At 34.5% G+C, this 14788-nt stretch overlaps 1 protein-coding gene across 1 annotated transcript in view; it reads left to right on the top strand.

The window, feature by feature from the left end:
- The first annotated feature begins 2759 nt into the window (after positions 1 to 2759).
- LOC128984156 (nose resistant to fluoxetine protein 6-like) overlaps positions 2760 to 14788 on the top strand; it is a 69825-nt gene continuing 57796 nt past the window's right edge. Inside the window, exons 1-2 of the mRNA XM_054403447.1 lie at positions 2760 to 2864; positions 13976 to 14197. Coding sequence (XP_054259422.1) covers positions 2795 to 2864; positions 13976 to 14197 — 292 coding nt within the window. The 5' untranslated portion in view covers positions 2760 to 2794. The remainder of the gene's footprint in view (positions 2865 to 13975; positions 14198 to 14788) is intronic.

Genomic DNA, 14788 nt, shown 5'->3' with positions numbered 1-14788 from the left:
CAGCTGTGTTAACGTCGTATTTATAAAGTTGAGCATACTTTGGTACAATGTTAGAGGGTATTTACGGTCCAATCTGATGGTAAAAGTAGTAGTACCAGATCTTAAAATTATATAAACTACCAGAATGATGTTGATTCATCTAAGTGAGTCTTGGAGCTCGCCATTACAAATGTATTATTCAAATAGTTTTTTGAAAGTTTTTTGTTTCTTTTGATACTTAATATTTTCTCTATAGTCGGTATATGTAGCCCGGTTGATAAGATCTTCCATTAACTCAGAATGTTGATAAGGAGCTAATTTTACCTTCCCATTGTGACAACATAAGGAGAATATATTTGTGTGCCTGTTAGTCTGTTCTGACTCGAAGTTCATAGATTTTCAGTAGTGACAAATCTAATTTAAAACCGCATCTTCTTTTCTTACCGTGATACGAACAATGTTGAAAAGTTCTGATCTTGTCGATATTTTTTATATGAATCGTAAATAAAAGAATCTACAATCTGAATATATAATCTGATTTGAAAGATCATATGGCATGAATAAAGATCAAAATGGCACCGATAAAGCCATACAACCACACAGATATGCAATAAGACCACCAAGCACCTACCGTCACCGTGGGTTGATTCCGTTGTGTTTGCAATCTCAGCTATAACTACAGACTTGCCATAACAATGTTTAGTTCGCAAGGTAAAACTAATGGAACACTGATTTGTATGGTCGCCATTTCAAAGAAAAGTATAAAAGTAAAGTAAAGATACAAATACACGTAATAATAAACTTGTTCTGTAGGTTAATGAATCATGTTCAAATTGAATCCGAGAACCAATCACGAACTAAAATAATACAAAACAAGATGAATATTAGAACAGAAACTATATTGATCCTATACAAATAACGACACTAGCCCGAAACGGCCAAAAACGTCCAAACCAACGTTATTAGTGGTTCAAGCTTGTGACGTCATTTGTTTATGTTCTTTGATCCTAGCCGTTTCTTTTCTAATATCCATGATAACAGTTACTATAACTCCTTTACGTCAACAACTGATCTTATGCATTAGTTTTTGTGTCAAATACTGCTTCCATAAGGATTACATTGTAATTTTGAGGGCCCGTGGGGCGGATTCCTAACGTCATATAGATGTTAGCACTCACCAATTTGGTCTTTATCACCAAGCGAATTTTGAAAATGATTGCTTCAGCCGTCTAGGAGGAGTTGCGTATTACGAAATGCATACGAGTCGACTTATAAGAGCTTCGCTCAACAAAGTTGTGGATACTTAATGCCTACGAATTTTTGGCAGCAAGATTTCTGGATTGTAGTTCACTCCACAATCATGTTCGATGCTTCGAATGCTTATACGATTTTCAAGAGATAGAACTTCCCTGTAACCGCCAGGAAGGCCACTATGTAACATAATATGACCGCACCACTACCGCAGCATTGAACATGTAGCCGGTCATATGATATTTCTTACATTGTAGTATCCACGAGATCAATATTATTTCCTATATCTTCAACCAACCCCGATTCCAATTTGCTGATTTGCGTACTAAGAATGGACCATTCTTGATTCTATATGTTTTGGTGAAAATACATACACTGTAATTATGTTTTATTTATTATTGTTGTAAACAAACTACAAGGCATGTAACCATACATGATATACGTAAAATACGAGCACTTCTCTCAAAGTGTCGAAGGTGTCGAATTCATCCTCAAAAATAATGTACAATATTTTTGTTTCGTTTACGACTCTTCACTTCTCGCATTATGTTTAATTTATCTCGGCCTATTATAATTTGGTTTGTGCTTAACTTAAAAAGAAGTAATTTTTAGATTGGCACAATAATCTAGTAAAAAGTATGCAAATTTGTGATTTATTTCACGTAGTACTGGTAGTTGGTTCAATAGTGGTACCTATTAGTGTTTTGCGCAATATATTTTTAAACGGGATAGCCACTTATTTATATTAATTTTACCAGTGTCCATCAAAAATAGGTTACGAGACAAGCCGATGAAAGTAGTCCAAAACCCTAAAAATGAATCTTGAAACAACCCCGTTTTCCATGATTTTCAAACATTAAGCTCGTAAGAAAACTCAAAATCTTTAAGTTAGATTAATGTTGACAGCTTCAAAACATTTAAAATGCATACAAAATAATGCGTGCATTTCTTTAAGTTTCATGTTAAGGTTAGTTTTATTTCCTCAGAGCATATTTCCTCAAAATAACAAATCAAGATTGATGGAGATCCATTCTTGATGACATTTTTAAACTTCTTAACGATGTTCCACAGTACACTCCGTTACCGTTACACTCAAGTGCGATTAGTTCATTGAAGAACATCCTTTGTTAGCCTGACGATGGTGGAGATATTTAAATAACCGCCGAAACATAAATGTAGCACTCGATACTACGTGTGAAGGATTGTCTGACGAGGAACGTTTAGCCATTATTTGTCATAAGTAAGCCTGCATATGAAGGACATAACTTCATCATAAGTTTCTTACAAAGTAATATTTTCTGGCACGATGGTGAAATCAAAACTTAGAAAAAAACTGGTGGAATTTTTGACGTGTGAAGAAATAATTAACTTACTCACTAATTACTGAAAATTCATCAAGGAGCATCCGTCAAACCTTGTGTATTGTAGGGCGCAAATGGTGTGAGACGCGAAGGTACGATGGCCAAGGTCGGCATACCTACCACAACCATTATACCACTAGCCTATACCTCACTACCTGTCTAGTGTCTACCAGTCCAGTGCGGAGCGTGGACCCTCCGTCGTCATGTACGCGCTGATACTGTTGATAACATGTCTCTTAGGGCCAATACCCTCACACGCCACGATTGAAAATGGTAAGCATACCATATTTGTCATAACTTAACATAATATTTTAAATATACAGACGTTCATTTTACATTTTTTACGTAAATTTCAGTTTTAGAATTTGTGGTTTTGAGTTGACGACTACAGGAAATAATCTTGAATACGAACATGTGGTAAACAATCCATTCATAAGCAGGATCAATCAAACGTAATAAATAAACGTAGATATAATGTTGAGGACAAATTAATATATACTTGTAGGATAGGTGTGTAAAAACGTATACAGGGTGTTCAAAAAAGGTGGGAACATAATTTACGTAGTGGATTCCTTGGGTCAAAATAAAGAGAAAATCAAGAATAACATTTTTCCAAAATCACTTCGATAACTAGATATCCTCCATTTTGTACTTTTTAAATACACATTTGTATCATTGAAAATTTTCAACCGATCTTTATGAAACTTGTTATGTTTGTTAAGGTAGATGAGACCCATGGTAGGAAAAAATATCCTCTTGATTCATCTTGACAAAGTATAAATCATTATTATGGCTTAACATTCTAAAAAATATTCAGTGTATAGATTTAACTTATACAGTTTTATACTATGAGTTCCTTATTTTTATTTTACAAATCATAATATTTCCCGCCGCGCCAACCCTAGAGACTAGAATTTCCATTTACCTGGCTGGATTTCCACTAAAATAGCATCTTACAATTTTCAGATTCATTTCATATTTAAATAACATTAGTGTAATGAGCACTTATGTTTGCTGCTGCAGGGAAAGTAATAAAGTATTTTTTTTTGTAAAAAATTAATAGTTTAGAGAAAAGAATATTTCCAAATTTGATCAAATTATGTTCAATGCAATCAAACTAAATTGAAAGTTTTTTTAATTATTTAATTAAATTTCTTTACATAACAACGCTTTAAAATGCTAAATAATTTGTTTTTTAACCTCTACAAAATGGCTTTAAAACCTGTGGTAAACTTCTCATTACCATTGAATAATAGAGAGCGTTTTGATTGAAGTTGTCTTCTTTTGGGTTGTTTTATGTTTAAATGTTAGTAGGTATATAGCTAACAAGTAGCTACATAAAGTCGACTTTAGCCCCTTTTCACAAGTATTATAAACCCGTACGAGAGTGTGTTCATTCTATGACATTGGATACAATATTGTCAGATTGATACACAATGCACATTCTCTATCGCACTATCATACTGATAACTTCATTTTAAATACTTCTCAACATCAAACTATTTTACTTTGCATATTTTAATCCTTCTCTTAAGTGTGAATTGTTATCATAACATATAACATTATTTATAAACCTATATTGTTGTGCTATATTGAGAATGTAAATACAGTATACGATTTCACTCACTCATTTAAAGTAATCCGTCCATCTTGTTAACACTATACAATTTCCAGAAATAATTAATGTAGTTAAGTCCAACACAAAACATGATGATTTATTTAAAATGAGCCTGAAGATATATACATATTGTACTGTATAGATTGAATAACGGATGTCCGCCTGTCCTTAATGCGTGGCCAAACCTTTTATCGATCACCATGAAACTTAATAAAGTTGCTCTAATCGTATATGTGTTCGAGGATGTTTAAATAGCATTTTTTGAAAAAGCCATAGGTTTCCTTATTTTTCCACCATTAAATTGTCAACCTGTATAAAAATTAAAAAAAAAACACACATACAATTCAACATGCAGTCCCAAAGAAAAGAATAATCTTACCTGTTTAAATTATTATTAATCGCCATTCTTTAGTAATTTAAGTTTTAAAAATTAAAATGGCCGCCATTTTAAAATTTTAAGTTGAATAAAGATTACTGTTTTCTAAAATTTTATATTGTCTTGTTATATTGTCATCTCGTTTGTTTATGTTAATTTATGCAATATATTAATGTGTTTTTCAATGAAGTGTACTGGTTCATAACAGTAATAGCTCAATACAAATTATCTAGTATTTTTGCTTCAAAAAATACCTGAGAAAGTGACAATTGACTTAATACTCTTACAAGTAAGTGTACAACTCAACTGATCCAATTATCTATTGATGGCTTTCAAATTCTCTAATATTAACCTTATGGGGGGTAATTTTTTTTACAAATGTTCTTAAATTAAAACATTTCATTTATAAAGCTACAATAGCCACTCACAGTTGTTGGTTTACTTTCCATTAGCAGTGTGACTATCCATTGCCATCCATATCCATCGTTTACTATAAAACAAACTATAAAATAAATAAGCACCGGTACTGTACAAAATGAACAGGTTCATGAGTAATATCATATACTAGCCAAACAAAGATAGACTTTTCATCCGTGTCGTAACACTTTGGCCCAAGTAACACTTCGGCCCAGTAACATTTCGGCCCGAAACCCTCAGATGTGGCCTACGGTCCAACTCTCTACCTGCCCACTAGTAACACTTCGTCCCAACAAAATATTCCAAAGATTGGTGTATTTTTTTTCAAAAATATAACAAAGATTCCACAGATTCTCCGTCATGTGAGGTCAGAGGATGCAAGGGGTGACGGTTGGGCGACATTCCACCAGAGGGTGGTTGCAAAGTATACAGGTCATGTACCTGGGTCGCCGGAAGACTCCCCCCCGGAAGACTACCCCCCCCCCAAGCAGGTTCCTACGTCATATTGACGTCAGAGACCGGGGGGTAGTTTTCCAGTCACGGACACTCAAATTTAGTTGTCAAACAGTTCTAATCTAACCTAACCTAACCAACCAAACTTGTTGTAACATTTCGAAAATCTCTTTTATATTCACCACACGCATTTTCTATTATCCAACGGAATTACTCGAATTACAATTAAAATTACATAGCAGGATTTGTCTAGGGGGGGTAGTATTCCAGTCGCGGACACGGCTTCCATATTGGTAAGTTAGCAGATTTTGTGACGTCACGTGTGGGGGGGTAGTTTTCTGGGGGATAGTATTCCGCATCCTCATGTACCTCTTACTACCTAAACTGCGTTCCTCAACCCTTGTCAATTTTTCGTCGGCCCGTCGGGCCGAAATGTTACTCCATTAGCTTATTTAATCATCTGTAAAAGCGAGTGGGACGAAGTGATACTGTTTTTCTAAGAAATTTGAGTTTGTCCGAAATGTTACTGGGCCGAAGTGTTACTACATCTTTTCATCCAATTGCGAAATGTGAAACTTGTATTTTATATGATAATCGAGATTTAATACTGTATTTTTTTACTCGTCTTTTTATTCGATTTTACAAGCAATGATTTTGTTCATAGCTATCATTATGAGAGTACAAAGAATCTTAGTGCCATATTTGTTAACATTGACTACATACAGTAAATACAGAACCATCCATAAGCCAGAAATGATCTTGCATATAAACAGGTTTGGCTAAACATCTTACCATGACCACACGTGTACATCACTACAACATTTTATTATACGAGTTTTCAATCTGCCTGTCTCATTAAAATACAGAGAGTTCTCCGCTTGAAATTACTTAAAAACAAATTGTTTGGAAAATACCATATTTAAACTAAGCAGGCGAATACAATAATTATAGTCTGCCTTTTCACCAATTAATTTTGGTATTTTTTTAGGAAAGTAAAAATATTTTTTTATAAGGCTACCACTTAATTTCTTAATTTCAATTACTGCTGTTTAAAGGAAATCGTTTTGAAAATAGCATAGCATACCTTTTTAAAATTAATTTGCCGACCACATTGAAATATTGCCTTCTTTAACGCTTATTTGCTCTGGGTTGGATTTGGAAGTAGATTTCGCTCCACAGCAAAATATCACAGATTTCAAGATATCAAAATCCCACATGGAACTCCTTCGAATGAAAAAATTGTCGTAATAATCGTAGTACATTGAAACAGAAGCTCATCTCTATGAACAGTGGACTTTTTTATTTTGGCCTTATGTAGCTGTAAGTCAAGCTAAGTTCCTATGGATTGACATGTATTTGTAAACTACTGATTGCAACAGTAATCTACAGCCATGTAACAGTCATTTTATTACAACCAAAGAGCAAAGTGCACACTTATGAATTTACTCTAAAACAAGAGAAGAACATTAACATAATCTACATAAAGTGATTTGATACTTGACTTGAAACACACCAGAACACAGAACAAGCTTCGTATTTTACTATGTGACGAGAGGGTTATACATGTGTAGTGGGAGGGGGTTTCGTCACAAGCTTAAAGGAACAAAATGCTATTGAATTAGTATTATACGTGTTTTGAAACTATTGAAAGTCGAATTATAATACCCATTAACAGTTAATTGCAATAGATGCATCGCATTAACCAAACTAATATTTGAGGTGATTACTCTCAATTTTTTATAACCACCCTCTTTGCCACTGCATAGAAATAATGTAAACAGTAGCAGTGGATGTCATCAATCAGTAACTAGACTGGAGTGTGTTTGATGAGTGATTGAGCAACAGATCCTTGATATACAATTACAGAAACACAATCCTTCAAACATCGTCACTCGCACGACGCACGTCGCACGTCGCACAACGCACGTGCAGTTCTATATCTGAGTCATATTAAACGTCGACCAGGATAAAACATCTCGTTATTGTGGAGATGCTATTTAAACACATTCACGAGCTACAAATTACAGTGTTATAATTAGAACAATAAATATATGTAATGGCATGTGTAGAGTGAAAATTGTATACCTAAAATACAAGAACTAAATCAACAACGGAAAAACTACTTAAAGAAATTCAGAATAATTTGATAGGGAATTAAAGATGCTAAATAATAGTTTTCTTGACATTTGTTTATCAGCCATTCTTTAGTAATTTAAATATTGAAAATTAAAATGACCGCCATTTTAAAATTTCAAGTTGAATAAAAAGGAGTTCTTTTCTAACATGGGTCTCTTCTACCTTAATATACAAACCAAGTTTCATAAAGATCAGGTGAAAAAATTCAAAGTTAAATTATGTAAAAAATATAAAATGTCGGATATCTAGTTAACGAAGTGATTTTGAAAAAAATGCTCTCTTTATTATGAACCAAGAAATCACTACGTAAATCATTTCTCAGCCTTTTTTGAACACCTTGAATATGCAACTGAATGGATGGTGTTTTTGGCCTTCGGATACCTCAAAACGAAAAAGTAAATCGGTCCTGGGCCAAGTCTTACCACGAGACCTACGGTAATAGCTTATTCCTTATGGGAAATTCGCTAAATCAATAAAACATCACCATTCATAATCATTGGGTAACATCAAGTAAAGTGATGCGCTCGACGTTTATCGTATCTAGGGTATTTTAATTAAACTTATGTTTTAAACTCGATTCTTTCGCTCAAAATTGAATTCAACAATTGAATGAGCAACACTTTCTCTGAACATGAGTGACTATTCCGTGTACAAGTAACTCAAAATATTATAAACTAAATGAAAAATATTTTGATTTAAAATTTGACTCAATTTTGAGCTAAACTAGGGATTTGTCTTGCCAAAGAGCCGACCAGAACTTAAATTTGTTTCCCAGTGATCTGCGTGAGACAGGTCAATATCTTTACCAACATCAAAGAAGAATATCCGTAGTCCAGAATTGCTCTTTTACAGGGCCACGTAGTAGGCAACTAATAAGACCAGATTGTGTATAATATGTGTAATTTCGCACCTTGCCGGGCTATCGAGCCAAAGACGAACCATTTAAACTTCCTGTACGAGGCGGTAGGTCAATAACCTAACTTTTGGATTATTCCTACATGGACTGGTTCATAAAATTAACTATAATGTCTAAATTAAGAATTTTTCTTGGCTGTAAAACTATAAATCAGAAATTAAATTAATATTTCTGAACGGAAGTTGTATTTCCCACTATATCTCAACTATTTTTAAGATGACCATAAAACCTTGGTATGCACGTACCTCTCAAAAGTCACCAATGTGATTTTATGTATTGTTTTTTGACAGTGAAATTATTGTAATTCTGTTCATTTTCAGACATAGTAAGTACATAGGTTTAAATAAACTGCTACAACTATAAATACTAACGATGGTACCCATGCGCAAATTGCGCTTTTAAATAGGGTTCAAAGCTTAATTCGGAGATACCAATTACAATGTAATATCCTTTTAATTTTCAAAGATCTAGATCTACACCTTAAAGACCGAAGAGTGATTGACCTACCTCAATCAGGCTGCAATTAAAGAAAAGTAGCATATTTAAAATCAATTTTTATAAACTTCGGATCTCCCTCTATTGTTTACAATCTAACTGCAGTTAAACATTAAACTGATGTATCAGCTGTTTGATTTCAATTCATATTTAAACCGTTTATAACATTTGAAAATGAGATCTAATTACGAAATAAGGGAAAAATATTTCTCGTTACCATTCACAGGTGCGCTGGATCATAATCTTTGAAATTATAATCTCATTGTAATCTCTTGAATCATAATATCAATCGTGAAAATCGGTCGAGTAGGACAGTTAAAAAAGGTATGTAATAGAGAAAATCCTTATTGTATTAATCATATAGATTGACTCTACGGATGATTACATAATCAGCGCTTTTGTGCAGCAAATCGCAATACGGACAACGAAGTTTGTGGAACTGTCGTCTGATATAATAATAGGCCTTAGCTGGTGATAACTTTGTTATCATATCTTGAGCCTATTGTTGTCAAAAAATACAAGAATACAGCCGGAGTTTGGAGCGATTTGTAAAAATTAGTGACAAATATTTAACAGATAATTTATAAGAAACATACATATGGTTAGGTAAATAGAGAGAGGTTATAAATAATTATAAACACATAAATGAAATGATGAAACCCTTCACTAATGCTCTGGTCCGCTGTGACAGCTGTTCGCTGTATACGGTCTGATGACTTGTAAAGGGGATGTGATCTGGAGTACTAAAGTCTCCGTAATGTCTGCTCACATTCTACATGCGAGTGCTGCTATCTGTGTTGGTCCTGCTGTGTATTAACATTGTTAAATACTCATTGTGCTCTTCAGTAAAATTCTATGATATTTAAACTCTTAAACAGAAAAAATAAATAAATTGGGAGATTTTATGTTTTGAAGGTCAACAATGAGAAAACCCAATTTATACCCCCATAAAACCCCGTTCCGATGGTCCGATCACGCTGCTCGCGAACATGTTCGAATAAATTTAGATTTACACGTTTGTACCAATTTTCGACGTAAAATCGGATCATTTTTGCTTGAGTTATCGGCTTACTGACATATAAATACTTATGTGAATTTTAACGGATGGTGTTTCAATACGAAAAAGTAAATCGGTCGCGGGCCCATGTCTTACCATGAGACCTACGGTAATAGCTTATTCCTTATATAAGGAATTTGCTAAAACCTAGCGAAGTGCAGACACGAAGACACTTGACACAAATCAGTAGAGACAAGAGTGATCGAGGAAGACAAAATAATACAAACAATTAAGATTAACTAAATTTCTTCAACCAAAGATTACTTTTCAAAATCCGCAAGATTATTTTTCACAAGGAAAATGTTTATGTGAAGCGTTATCTTTTAGTCCACGTTGAATGTAATAGTTTAAATCAAAAGAAACTAAGAAGGATTTTTGCGATTTAATGGCACAACAGAAGTGGAGCGTCGAGATCAGACTCTACAGTAGAATGATGAGTACCTTTTCAACAATGTTCTGGCTTTTAAGAGTTCACTCGAATTTAGTCAGGAACAAATCGTCCACAAACTCATGTGTTGCTCATTTCCGCCTCAAACTATGTGCACCATGGTGTTAAGGTCGTTGTACAGCATACCAAAAATCATTACACTTTTTCTGAATATCAATTACTCACTAATTGCTTTTTTTATTTTTCCTGTTAAAAAATCATGTTTGACTGTTCAAATTACACTTTTCCGGCTAAATCTTGACCTCGGACAGAGACACTAACATGTTGTCGAGACTTCCTACTACAGTGGCATCTCATTCTTAGTTGCTCGCGTGGTCACTCCCACGAGGCTTGCGTGTGTACTCCGTGTACTACGTGGTCACTGAGGGTCATGTTTCATGTTCACGTTGGTTTACCTGAGTAGCGAGTAGTAAGGTGAGAACAGCTGCTAGTGGCCACTAATGTATCCGGATCTGAGAATACCCACGGCTAACAGAGCTGCCGCATGCACACTGTACTTCCCAGCGTTGACACTTTTATATGGATGAAAACTCTTATTAGTTTTCATTATGTAGTTTACAAACCCACTCAATAATTCTCGAATCGATGATTTCGTAAAATAATTTTCATCATTATAAATTAGATCTAGAAATGGTTTACTTCTTGTTTTTACCATAGACGAATACCGTTATTTGGAAGCAACATGTATTTCTCCGCTAGCTGGTTACTCACTAATATTTTCTAATCCAAAATCTTAGTAATATTATAAATGTGAAAGTTTGTGTGTTTGTTTGTTTGTTTGTTTGTGTGTTTGAAGTTCAATCACGCATAAACCACTGGACGGATTGGGCTGAAATTTGGCATGATGATAGCTTACATTCCCGATTAACATATAGGCATATTCTTATCTTAAAAATCCTTTCGGGCTCCGCCCCAGTGGCTCTGTAATTCCCCATATTAACCTTATGCGTATTCATGTTTAAAGGGAATTAAAGAATTTTTCCTACAGTCACCCGACAAAGTTGGCTTCCCTGTACTGTTTATAGTACAGAAAGCTGCTAATTGCTGCATATTTATACTTTGCCGTACGGTTTATACTTTGCCGCACGGTTTATACTTTGCCGCACATCAGGATTCCAACCAAACAACACAAAACAGCGTGGTTTTATTATGCACGTAATCCGTGTACGCTTGGAAATAGGTTGGCAACACTTAAAGATAATAATACTATGAACAGCTGATTGACTATTATAACTATGATTTAACCTGTCATTTCGTGTTTATAGTTTCGGTATTTCTGAACCTTCTGGACTTTTCTTTTAAACGTTTTTAAAACATTCCTACGGTCTTAATAAACAAGAAAATACCTTTAAAGCATTTTTTTAGGCGCGGAAACCACTTCAAATTACAAAAACATACGGAACTATATTCTCAAAAGACGGAGCACATTTCTTGCCGAGGAAAAATAGCGGAGTGATACGGACCACGGGTACTACTTTCTCCAGGGCACCATTTGTGTAATTGTGTTGCTAGCTGAACCTAAAAACGTGTTGTATAGTGTTTGAAAGACTAATTATTTATGTTTTATAGTGACTGTAGGAAAAATATAATGTGTAACACGAGTGAAAAAGGCCTTTGCTGCACTCGAGATCATTCCGCACTCGCCTGCGGCTCGTGCGTAAACATTGCTCTCGTGTGCAGCAAAGTGCCACTTTCACCACTAGTTACACAAATAACTATAGTCAGCTGTTTCAACTAAAAAAGTTGGTTCTATGATTTACAATAGCATTAAAAAGTTATAAGGTTTACCTATTAGTTTACCACACTAGACAGTAACTTTCTTTCGAAGAAGTGATGTTTTACCAAAAAATAACCTAAAAATGGCATAATATAAGCAATCGTTCACTACAACAATGAGGTCTCTAGCTAGTATAACAGCTGACTTATTACAAAACAGAAACCGTCAGGTTTTTTTGGCGCACCCTTTATAATGGTTTACAATTATGTTTAAGTTTTTATTTTCATAAGGTGGTGTGTTTGTTTTCTTTCAAACTACTATACATTTTTCAATTGTGATATATTTTCAAACTATGCTTTAGGCAATAAATAATGATATTATCTTACTGTGGTCACTGCCAAGCATCCATATAAGCCACCTCTATTGGTTTATACTATAATACTCTGTTTATTTCATTTCTGCTTCATATTGGTTATACCATCGCAGGCGAAGCCGCGGGTACAAGCTAGTAATAACATATTTTAAAATTAAAATTTTTCTAAATAATTTTGATGAGGAGTTGATGTTATTGTAGTTAAACGTCATTTGACAAGCAGTATACTATTTTTAAAACCACAACGGAGAGACCTGGAGGTATAGCTCTTTACAATCAAAATTCTCCAAACTCTTGAGTCAAGGATAGGACTTGGACCTCAATGGGCTCTGCTCTCTGAATAATAACGAAATGTAATCTTGCTTCAGGTGTATTACAGACCTAGAATAGGAAATAGTTACGTGAGCTAACCATGCTTCATGTTATTTCTTGAGAGAAGTCAAACAGTCAAGGTTTAACTAAAAGAATTGCCAAAAGATACTAATCTTAACCTAGATGCAGGTTTTTAAGGAGCAAGTTGAATCATCCAATATAATTCAATATTTTAAATAGGTACTGTAATATGAGTCTGGAGTCCCGACTGTTTGGATTTTTATCGTACTAACCATTGCGGTGGTTCGGTAGTTTATAATCTCTAACTAGCTTTTTATTTGTATCCGTCCTTCAGTGATAGATAACTCTAAAACTAAACCTGACTATGAAGGTTTTAAAATAAATTTTTAAAGTATGCATATCTTAACAAAATGATCCTCATTAGTTCACAAGTTTTACACCTTGTTGTTGATACCGTGCATAATTCTGCAGAAATATATTTACTAGATAATCGTTTATATCTCTTGGTATATTTTTATTACCAGAGTTGGCAACTCTTCTGTAGTGTAGTACAATAAACTTCTCATCAATTCACAGTACTCAGGCAATACAGCGTGCGTTTTAAAAGTAACATGATATCTTATGTAGTGGACATAAATGTCAGCAAGCGGTTTAACGTGTAAAATGTTTTCAGATATTGTATAACTTATCCATAATAAACAAAACGAAACCATTGTTGATTTGTTCGATAACAGTTTCATGTTTTTGTGTTAAACAACTAACGAGTGTAAAATCTGTAATATCTTTTGTGTCGAACCTTTGTCTAAGAATCTAATAACAATAACTACATTAACAGGAAACCCGAGACGCTGCTTTAACGTGAAATAGGTATCGGAAGAGCTGCTAAAGCGACACCGATAGACACTCAAAGGACAATATTGCTTCGTAGATTTGTACTGAAGATGAAACGAAAAAACACATTCTCACACTACACCTACCGACTTAGAGCTAGAGCACAGTGAATGGTTTGATTTGATTCACACAGTAATGGTTTGTTGGGTTGCAGGAGGTGAGGTATGGGGTTGGCTGATGCCCCGGGATCGCGTCCTGGAGAGGTTTAACCAAGTGAGGAAGATCCTTCTGCCCGTGCCGGAGCAGCAACTGGAGGAGGCTCTGTACCACATCGGCTCCTACTACATACCTATCGACTCTGAGACGGAGATCTGTCGCAACCACAGCAACTACTTCTTTGAGAGCTTCCTCAAGAAGGACTTCTGGGCGTTGACAAGTAAGTAATATCATTGCAATATGTAAAAACTGATCCTTTTAGTGTTTTTTAAGCTCTTTAAAAAGATCTGGAGATAAATTGGGATTTTTTTGTTTTAAATAAGAAAATGTTTTAAATAAGAAATTTGTGTGGGTCATAAATGAGAAAACTTAGTTTTTACCCCAGAAAATTCCTTATAACGCCCCGTTCCCATAGCGATCATGCTGGTTCGCGAACACATTTAAGTTTATCCCGGCCTGCACCTTCAAGCCAAATAAAATAAACTCGTAAGGGGATCTTGTTGTTTCGTTTAACACCTTTGGTGGGCCAATTTCCAGTTGTTTATTGAAATGGTGTCATGATTCCCCGCAAGAAAACTACTTAAAGGTAAATATAAATAACTTAGATAATCTAAACCACTTAGAGCCTTGTTTATAGTCTAGTCCATCATAAGTTTATTTCAAGAATCGAATTGCAAGTATTTTTCTACACGTGAAGTGCTATAATGACATAGTTTTTTTCTATAAACGAATTAATTTTACAAATAGGAAATAATTGCAATACTACTTGTTTTAGTAGTCAGACTGATAACTAGTCTCCTTGGCTCCCGTC

The sequence above is a fragment of the Macrosteles quadrilineatus genome, unplaced genomic scaffold (assembly GCF_028750875.1).
Source record: "Macrosteles quadrilineatus isolate MER2022 unplaced genomic scaffold, UCM_ALF_1.0 Scaffold_2__2_contigs__length_208266976, whole genome shotgun sequence".
NCBI lineage: Eukaryota > Metazoa > Arthropoda > Insecta > Hemiptera > Cicadellidae > Macrosteles > Macrosteles quadrilineatus.
Note: the sequence above shows the minus strand (reverse complement) of the source record. Positions and strands in the feature narration are given on the sequence as shown.